The sequence below is a fragment of the Anabas testudineus genome, chromosome 16 (genome assembly GCF_900324465.2).
Source record: "Anabas testudineus chromosome 16, fAnaTes1.2, whole genome shotgun sequence".
NCBI classification, from domain to species: domain Eukaryota; kingdom Metazoa; phylum Chordata; class Actinopteri; order Anabantiformes; family Anabantidae; genus Anabas; species Anabas testudineus.
The window spans coordinates 19,792,262-19,802,664 of record NC_046625.1 but is presented as its reverse complement, the minus strand read 5'-3'; the positions used below and the strand labels follow the sequence as shown (position 1 = coordinate 19,802,664).

Sequence of the window (10,403 nt, the reverse complement as noted above, 5' to 3'; positions counted from 1 at the left end):
GCTCAGTGCCACGACGGCACTAGTATGGGACAAGAATGAAAGTGCAAACTGTTTTTCCTACTACTGGGAACCGCATGATGTGTTTTTTGTCTCTGATACATGGCAGCATTAGTTTGTGGTGCATGGGGCTGACTGACACACTTGCGTACTTAGGGTACACCGGCATACTGACAGTGCTTTGACCTATAAGGTATTTGGTTAAATGACTTGAGTTTGACAAAAAGCCAAGGAAAAGTTTTTGTTGCCCTTAAAGTGAGCATAACTTGTGCGCACGCGCAGATCGGGCTTGGCACAGCCAGCTGGAGCAGTGTGACTTTTAATAACCTAGTAGTTGCGCGCACTTTTAGTGCGTAATCACGGATTTATATCGATCAAGTTTTAAGAGAGGGTGTAGCTAATCCCATATGGCTCAGAGAAGGTGTTGGAGGTTTGCGGTCATTGTCCCGCGGCTGTTGTGGAACCGTAGCGTCCTGTCTGGGACTTCTCTCCCTGTAGGACGAAGCTCGGTGTGCAGCCTCGTCAACACCCATCGTAGTTGCAAAAGTGAGTTTTTTCATTTAGCTGTTAGCTCATTATCAGAGAATAACGTTGTTGTTCAGTTTATATACAGTCAGCTTGTTAGGTACACCAAAAGTGCACTACAGCAAATTGAATGCAGCTGTTGTACTAGACCGCATTGGTTTTTACGCACTGACTGACCGTCTATCACTGTATATGTTGTTTGTTTTGTTACAGAGTTGCTGCTCCGCAGGTTCAGTTCAGCGCCGCCCAGCACAGAAGTGAGTTATGAGCAGCTGAAGCAGCTCCTGGCCAGTAGGAAAGCTGTGGTTGTAGATGTCAGAGAGCCCTGGGAGCTCAGAGAGTACGGCTTCATCCCCGGCTCCATAAACGTTCCCTGTGAGTGTTGGCACAGCTTACATACACAGGACATTGTTGTAGAGCTGGGTCCACAGGAATGCAGTGAGCGGGTCATTTAAGTTGTCTGCAATGCTGCGAACAACTTTGATCATGTCCTACATCACATAAAAGCTGTCACAGAAAGCACTTTAACCTCTAGAGTTTTTTTTTTGTGCTTAGTCAGCTTGTGAATGATTTGCAAACGCTTCTTTCCTGGTGGTTTACATTCATTGGTTGCACTAAAACACCAAATTTATCAATTCTCTTGTTTCATTTGTATCTATTTATCTATCACCTGTTCACCGCCTGACCTGTCTTTGCAGTGGGACAGGTGAACACTGCCTTACAGCTATGTCCAGAAGATTTCAAAGAAAAGTATGGAGGGGAAATGCCCCAGCAGACAGATAACATTGTGTTTACCTGTCTGGCAGGGGTCAGGAGCAAGAACGCACTCGACATGGCCGCCTCGCTGGGATACAAAGAGTGAGACATGTTTCCTTGGCATACGTCTGTCAGAATGATCGATTCCTCACAGTGAAGATGATAAATAAGTGAATTGTTAAAACTATCCGCTGAAAATGTGGACGTCTTGTTGTTAAAGTGAAACTTAGAGTCTAAACCAAGGCTAGACTTGGATTATGTTTTTATGATTATTATTGGTAAAGTGACTGTTATAGTTGATCATGTAAAAGAATAAGGTTATTGACCTGTTGTTGCATAAGTCCACACCATCATGTGCTCTTTGAACAGATGCCACATAGACATTTATAATGTCTGACTGAAAATTACAGAAAAGCATACTTAACTTATTGAAATGCAGGAGGTTGATCTATCTCCCTTAACATAAATTCCAAAATAAATACAGTTTTGCATATGACACAGTTCCATTTTCTGCAACAATTTTATTAATTCTTCATTTTTCTCCTTTCAGTGCTCAGCATTATGCAGGTGGGTGGCAAGACTGGGTGAAGAATGAGCAACATAAATGATCCAGGGATGAAAGAAGAGAGAGTAAAAACAACAAAAAACATTATTTAAAGTTCTTTCTTTAACTGGAATGTGAGAGTGTGTGTAACGAGTAGTCTTGTAAAGGGTCTTTAAAATGTTCTTCCACTTCTCTGTCGCCTTAGGAGTCAGTTTGTTTTCCTCATGTGTGAATCCCAAAGATTGAAACCAGAGGTCACAACATTCATCAACTATCATGTCTGGTTTTCAAAACTTTTGTAATATTCCTCGAAGTAACTTGTGAATGAATTTCAGTCTAGAACTGTTTAGAAACCCTTTACGTCTTCTAAATAAACACACTTATAAAAGGAATTACTAGAATAATTAATAGTGTGTACAGAAAGTGGTTTCCAGATTATCTATGCAAATGCCCATATAAAGTGACTGTAAATTATTGAGTTAGGGATTTATTAAAGATTTATCTATTGCATAATTCAACCTGTAAATATTGAACAGTGTGTCGCACATATATGCAACAGTGAGTTCATTTGTTGCCAACATCATTTAATAAAAAAATAGAGTTTTGACTAACACTGATGTTTCTGTTTGTGACTTTATTACAGCTTACAAGACACTCACTCAGTTGTAGTAGTTTGATATAAATAGGTGTGCTGAGGCTCACTGAGGTGACAGCCACAGAGACCAGGATGATCTACAGTATTGTAGGGTCATGTCTAATAATCACCGTGTCTCTGTATGAATTTGCCACCGACCCTCCAGGTTCCTTCATCATCCACCATAATGACCATGCTTGTTTCAAGCTGAGATAAATATCTCTGCCTCTGCTAATGTCTCCTTTTAGAGGTTGAGCTAAAAATCGAAACAAAACTCAGGAATAATATAGCATATATATAAACATTGTAGTCAACATTTATAAATGATCCAAGCGCTTCACAAAGCGTGGAATCAGCTTGTTGATGTCGAGTCTTTCATTGAATAGGAAACTGACCTCTAAGTGACTCTTTTGATGCATAGATCTGGCTCAGTTAATTACCAAACTAAGTCTTAATACTATTTCTGTTTCTGCTTATGTTGCTATTTCCAAGCAGAGGAGAGAATCCTCTACAATTGCTCACATTCTGTTAAAGCAGATCTGTAAGTTTGGACTGTGCTATTTGTCCTGGTACTTTAGAAAAACATAAAATGCAATAAATAACTCTAGAAGAAAGCCATCTTTAGCTTGAGCCTCTTGTGTTAGTTTGACCCTCGGTCCTCTTTATAAAAAAGAAATACATTTTTGTCACTTTATGCTTCATGCAGTTTCTTAACAATACAAATACCTTCTGTTCTTGATATGATGATTTGTTTTAAAGTCAAAAGCTGCAGAAAATCACACATTGCCTTCTGCAGACTCAGCTGTAAAACCTAGGTTGGATGTCAAAACCTCATGAGAGACCTCACTTGGATCTACTTGACCTGGGTATTGTCAATAAATAAGACAGTGTATTCACTGAATATTGCTGTTGCAAATAAATTACCATGCATTTGCTCATGCATGTCCCTTATAATACATTAAATGTGACATAATTTCTTTTTTGGTGACAATAAACAATTCCTTACAGTCATTTTTGAATTTTATTATCTTTGTCAAATGTCAAAAGGAAGCATTACCAGTCAATGCTTTTCAATAAATTAGGCTGTGATAAGTTCAGAAAATGGCAATTTAAAGAAAACACCATGTTGGAAAGCAACTGTCAACAGAATGTAAGTGTAAAAGGAAATGGAGGAGATTAGGTTGTGGTGGCATTAGAAGTGACACACAGTAAAATACCACATTAAAATACCACAATGATGAGCAACGTTATTTAGTGGCAATGTGAAAAATGAGATTTCACCTCTTCCCTAAAGTCTCATTCTGCTGCGAGATCTGACGTAAGTGAAAACAAATAGAAATTAGCTTAAATCATCAAGACAAAAATTCACAAGGACAACAAATAAATGCAGGCCTTATGGGTTACAATCTATGTTTTGTTCTTTGTGTAAGTGAAACTATGAGCGATAACATTGCTGCCAGGGTTGTGTTTATTGACCCATGATCGAGACACCCTCTAGGTGTCAATGGAGAATTGCGGTGTAAAGGCCTCACCAACGCTCTTCGTATGACTGTTTTCTTCCCTCATATCATCGTGCTACATCAACTGGAAACTCCAGACTACATCCCCACCCCACTCCCCGTTTTCTTTCGCCTCCTTATTTTCCCTCAGAACCAGTTAATTCCTTTTCCCTTTTCTCTGCATACTTCAGTTTTAATATTTTGAAAACAGAGCAGGCTAATAAGTACTAATTTATGTCAAATCTCGCCCGAGCTCATTGTTCCTCTGCAGCCACAGCCTCATCAGGTCACCCTCCAGCTTCTGGGTTCAGCATTCAATTAAAGTCCCTCGTCCCATCAGCGCAGATCACATCAGTGCTGCATTGTAGTGGGCCGGGGTGGTGGATGTACCATTATCCTGGCAAATTAACATTATTCATACTGAAAAAGGGGAGACTGATAGTCTGACCATACTTTGAATTTGAAAAAACTAATGGCTGAATCGTCCACTCATGCTGTCAGTCACCATGCCCGTCCAGAACTCCCCCTCACAAGCTGCTGACAGATATCTGAGCAGCAGATGAAGCCAGCATTGGTGCAGAGATTCAAGATTCCACAAGTGTTGCCTCATGGACTGCCATGTTTTGGACAGAGCAGGCGTATGACAGGCAACTGGAGGTATAAAACCTCAGACTGGGTAGGCTATCAGAGTGCACACAAGAGTGGTGGAGCAGCACAGAAGTGCAGATAGCGACAGACAGGCCCTGCTTGAATATTTGTTTCAAATTCATTCAGAGTACCAGAAGAAACAAAGTTGCTGGAGTCACGATGAGCCGCAGCCCTGAGAGAATCTCATCCTATCGCCGTCACTTTGAGGACGACAGCAGTTCATCCTACCAGGTCAGGGTGTCCAGCGTGTCCCCCACTAGGAGAGAGTCCCGTCATGCCTCTGCTGACTACTCCTGCAGAGCCGGGGCTGGCAGCATGCGTGTAGCATCGGTAGGAAGAAGGACAGTCTCGGCTGCACGCAGGTCTCGCACAATGGGAACAGGGTAAGCTGGGTCAGAGCAGTGCCTGCATATGCATAAACATCGGATTTATGAATAAGAATATTCTGAATGTTATTTTGTTCTGCGTTTAATGTGACTTTTTTTAGTGTGACCGCAGGAGCCATGGTGTGTTTTGGGCCTGGTGGGCAGCCTGCCATAGATTTGGATGTGGCTGCAGCAGAGAACCAGGAATTCCTCAGCACTCGCACTAGTGAAAGAAAGGAGATGATAGTCCTCAATGACAGACTGGCCATATACATAGAAAAGGTACAACACCCTTCAACCCAACTACATTTTGCTTCTTCTATTAGTGCATATTTCATAACTGTCAGGGTGTAAATTGGATGCATGGTGTTCGCACCTCTGTGAAAACAAGGAACCCATGAAACAGGTTGCTATGCCAGTCTCAGGTGACGTTTTCATGCGCCTACAGGTTCGATCACTTGAGCAGCAGAACAAACTGCTGGAGGCAGAGATCGAGGCCTACCAGAACCGCTTTGAGAAGCCAACAGGTCTGCGCCTGCTGTATGAGGAACAGCTGAAGGAGTTAAAGAAGATTGCTGAACAGATGAGAGCCCAGCGGGTGACACAGGATTAATACATTCTTTTGTTTCTTCTTTTATGTTTCAAAAGTTCAATAGAGCCAAAAGGCTGACTTATTAGTTTTAGGCAAGACTTGAGTCTCACTAAGCCATGGAGGATCTATCCAAGCTATAATACGAGGTATCAACTTGGTGTTTTCATGGTTCCTTACCTGGTAACAGACCTATTTCTAGCAGGCATAAGGAGAGGGATCTTCGTGCATTGAGGTGTCATGGAGTTCAGCTGTTTTATGCTGCAAGCATGCACACACACGCACACACACACGCACACACACATGCACACACACATATACACACACCGACAATTAATTCTGGTTTCTTGGTTTTCAGGACATTTCCGTGGTGGCTAAGGAGTCCACAGCTGCTCAACTAGAGGCAATCAAAATCAAATACCAGGAGGCAGTGGAGCTGAAGAAGAAAGCTGAGTTAGACATTGAAGCCTTCCGTCCAGTAGGTTACGTTTTATTTCACCATATCCCCTTTACCATTAACTTAATTTAGGATCACCAATGTGGTCGTCATGTTTGTTGTGCAGGATGTTGACAGAGCCACCTCCTCACGCATTGCCCTGGAGAAGAGATTGGAGCAGCTGGAAGTTGAAATTGAATTCCTGAAACGTGTCCATCAACAGGTGGATAAGATCTTCATACAAGGATTATAGAAACATTTAGCTTCACCAAACACTAACATTTCATTTTTCCCTAGGAAATTGAAGAACTTTTGAAACAGATCTATGCAGCCCACACCACGGCTCAGAGTGCCTTCGCCCTGCCTGATCTGGCAGCAGCTTTGAAACAAATCCAAACCCAGTACGATGACATTGCGGCCAAAAATCTCCAGGTAAAATAATCACACATCAGCAATGAGCCATGCAGTGAAATCCTCTATGTTACATGTTCAACAGATAATGTCCCTTCAATTTTAGGAGATGGATTCATGGTATAAAAACAAGTTTGAAGATCTAACCAAGAAGACGTCAAGGCACGTGGATAAAGTTCGAAGCATCAGGGATGAAATAACACATGCCAAAAAGGATGTGAGTATCACAGGGGAAAATGAAGATTGACTGAGAATTAATACTGAAATCCATGAATGGCTATAAATAATGAAATATTATATCTTCAGATCCAAAGCAAAGAACGTGACTTGGACTCCCTGAGGACCAGGAATGAAGCGCTTGAGGCCCAGATTCGAGAGACACAAGACAAGTACAAGAAGGAGCTGGAAGAGCTGCAGGTAAATGCGGACTCATGTGCTCCCCGGGTGCGCACATGGCCACACCTCAGTCATGAACACACACAAACTAACATTCATGCATGCAAATACAAAGTGACCCCGTTTTTATGAAGTCCATGGCACTGATTACCTTATAGGCACGGATTGAGGCTCTGCAGCATGAGCTGAAATCCACTAAGGAGAAAATTGCGCTGCACCTGCGAGAGTACCAGGACCTTCTGAATGTCAAGATGGCTCTGGAGATTGAGATCACAACTTACAGGTAAAAAGAAAACGACCCAAATACTGAATTAGTGTTGTCAAATGTCTTCAAATGATTTTAAGCAATAAGTATATTTTTATCATTACTATTACTATTTTTTTTGTGTGTTGCAGGAAACTTATTGAAGGAGAAGACCTGCGTCTATCTGGCATGATGCAAGCCGTGTCACTTACCAGCTGCAGAATGAGTGCCATTGGCGGTGTGGGTGGCGGCATGATGGGAAGTACTAGTGGAGGTTTTGGAGGCTTGGGAAGTGGAGTAGGACTGGGTGTAGGAGGCATGAGCACAAGTCCAGGCAGTGCTGCTGGGGGAGTGGGTGGACGAATGGGTACTGGAGGCAGAGATGACGCAAAGGTTCCTGCTGGTAGGGCAGATGTCATTGGTGGTCATGGATCGGGAACTGGGGGCGTAGGTGGAAACATAGGAGCTGGAACTGGGGGTGTGGGTACTGGGGGTGGCAGTCTAGGCCTGGGTGCTCAAGGAATGACTGGTGTAGGCACTGGCAGTGGCGGATTGGGTGCTGGATTTGCTGGTGGTGATACTGGTGTGGGAGGGCTCGGCATTGGTGTAGACACAGGAGTTCGAGTAGATGCCACTGGAAGTTTGGGTGTTGGGGCTGGAGGTGGTGCTTTTGGAATGGGTGCAGGCAGTGGGTCTGCAGCATCAGGTAGCATGGGCGCCACTGGCATAGGCTACAGCAGAGGAAACGGTGGTGTAGGAGAAGGAAAAGGCGATGGAGGCAAAGACCGTGGAATGGGCCCTGCCGGAACGGTTGGAGAATTCAGAGGCAGTGAGGGTTTAGGGGTAGATGACGTAGGTACGGCACTGTCAGGCATTGGTGGAAAGGGGAAACCAGGTAGTTCTGAAACAGATGGATACGATGGGAACATTGAGGCCTATGCAGAGCAGGCTGTGGAGCTGACAGAGAGAAGGACAGTGATCATTAGGTAAAGGTACTGTCAGACACCTATCTGTCTAATAACCTCTTTTTGTTGTAACACAGCACCCAGAGCTCTAAATAAAGCCAGACCCCCTTTTAAGAATCAGTTGTTTAAAATGACTGTAGTACAGATATCCAAGCCTCTTTTGGTCACATCAGCTCTCTCATTGTTTCCTCCACTGCAGGACGGTCAAAAATGAGGATGGCGTGCTGGAAACGGACCACCAAGAACAAACCTACACCATCACTGGTGCAGCCGATGACTCTGATGATGACTGAGCAGCATGAATTCCCAAGTGACCCCTTTTCACCCTTAAACCGCCACGCCCTTCTGTGCTTTGCACTGACCAAACCCCATGTCTGGGAGCTGACCTTTGCCCTTTGGCCTGGACAAGAAGACCCTGAGTGACCCTTCGCTACAAAGTGAAATCCTCACTTCATAGGATTTAAATATGGCTAAGAACACTCAACATGGTCTCTAAACCTTTGTGTGCTTTACACTCCCCCTTTTTCTCCCTACTCACTGCAAATAAAGCCACCAGCATTCAATTACCTTGTCTTTCTTTCATTTGATGTCTTTTTTGGGTTTTTCTTCAATCAGCCTTGTAAGGACACAGAAGGTTATCCAATAGTTTTTCATTAAATGCTGATAGAGGTACTTTTCCTCAACTGGGACAGACTATGCTAATGTTTGGTGTGGAAGAATAAAGAGTGAAAATAGGGAAGGGGGCACTAGAGAGGAAACAGCAAAACAGACACAGAAAGATAGAGTCACCTGAGGGTCGAGATAGTCGCCCTGACACTTTCTGCAGGGCTGAGGAATCCATCAGTCACATTCTGTCCTGCAGCGGAGTGACGGCACACAGCCGTTTCCTGTCCTCATTCCATCCACATCCACACCTTTTCCTCCTGCTGCTGATTGGGAGCGATTGGATCCGGCCAGCAGATGCCAAACACGCTCAGTGTCGTGCTCAGGGCCTGAGAGCAGGAACATGCAACACACCAATCCTGTGACAAAAAATGCTAAACAAAAGATGGACCTGTGTTATTATGGCAGCAATAACATTACTGTGCCATTATTATGATAATGGGTCACATGTGACTAAATCCAACTACAGGTCAGAAACAATCAATCTTATTCCACAGTGAAATACCTCTGCACTGCACTTGGGCTGGATGGATTTTGAATCAGAGCGTCTGGTTTTATAAGAAAATAACTATAGCTGCAGTTTATTTTTTAATGTATAAAATGTCTGATACAAAAGGACATACTAGGACACATCTTATTAAAGCAAGGATTGGGATTAAATGAACAAAATAATGAAGAATAAGACACATAAAAACAAGACATCATAATTACCTTTTGTAAGTTGTGGCCCTTTCATGATTACTATGCGGTTTATTGATGGTAAAATAATCAATATTTCTTCCGGGCATCATTTTCACAAGCTCATCCCACCCGAACACGCAGGAGACAATTAGTTTGAATCTAGAACTGTCAATCGGAGATATAATGAGGAGCCGCAAGACGCTCATATCATTAGACTGCGTTTTGTTACAGCGGCTCACTAATGTGCATCCAACCTGAAGGATGCATGCGGCTATATAAAGAAGTCTGTACGTGTAGCTTTGGGTTCAGGGAACTAAATACACTGTTCATCTACAGCTTATGATGTGAAGGGATTAATTATAATTATTATTAAAGGGAGTGCGCGTCTGAAGGCTTTACTGTATGTGCTTGTGTGTAGGCTGTAAAGTGGAATGCGGAGCTCTCCATGGTGCTTTTCCTCCTCGGACGAGAAAAAGGGGTTCACTGGAAAAGATGAATGAATTTTAATTATGATTTAAACTATTGTGATTATTATTGTTATTTGATAATTTTATTATTATTATTATTGTTATCATTGTCGTTATTATTATTATTATTATTATTATTATTATTATTATTATTATTATTATTATTATTATTATTATTATTAATAATAATATTATATATATAATAATAATTTAGTTTTTTTTTTGTTGGTGGTGGTTGTTGATGTTGAGCACTCTGTTCAATGTGAAATGCTCGGGACAAATGTAAAACTGCATTAAAAAAAACTATCAAATTTTTAATAATCATAAAATAAGTGAAATCAAAAACTCTGTATGATTACTCAGATATGTGTTCAGGTAATAACCATGACTTCGGCTAAAACATGTGGCCTTCTTCAAACATACAGGCCAGTCAGGGTTGCATGTCTTTAAACGTGCTCTTTGGCATCATAGTTGTTTTGCTCATACTTTCAGTTTGCAGAAACACGCTGCAAAGCCAATTGGGTCACTAACCTTAATCCTATGAGAAAAATGCAGTTTTACTCTTAGCTGAGGGAAAGTTCTC

At 42.2% G+C, this 10,403-nt stretch overlaps 2 protein-coding genes across 2 annotated transcripts; both read left to right on the top strand.

The window, feature by feature from the left end:
• The first annotated feature begins 290 nt into the window (after positions 1–290).
• Positions 291–2,435, top strand: tstd3 (thiosulfate sulfurtransferase like domain containing 3). Its single transcript, XM_026370271.1, has 4 exons — positions 291–543; positions 736–897; positions 1,221–1,380; positions 1,829–2,435. Exons 1-4 carry the CDS (start codon positions 405–407, stop codon positions 1,884–1,886), a joined length of 519 nt encoding a protein of 172 aa, XP_026226056.1. The 5' UTR covers positions 291–404; the 3' UTR covers positions 1,887–2,435.
• Positions 2,436–4,759: 2,324 nt separating this feature from the next.
• Positions 4,760–8,302, top strand: zgc:172323 (Filament_head and Filament domain-containing protein). Its single transcript, XM_026372845.1, has 12 exons — positions 4,760–4,986; positions 5,091–5,250; positions 5,417–5,566; positions 5,916–6,035; positions 6,121–6,216; positions 6,291–6,425; positions 6,511–6,621; positions 6,711–6,821; positions 6,959–7,083; positions 7,197–7,588; positions 7,673–8,030; positions 8,209–8,302. The coding sequence occupies exons 1-12, from the start codon at positions 4,763–4,765 to the stop codon at positions 8,300–8,302; spliced, it is 2,076 nt and encodes a 691-aa protein (XP_026228630.1). The 5' UTR covers positions 4,760–4,762.
• Positions 8,303–10,403: the final 2,101 nt, after the last annotated feature.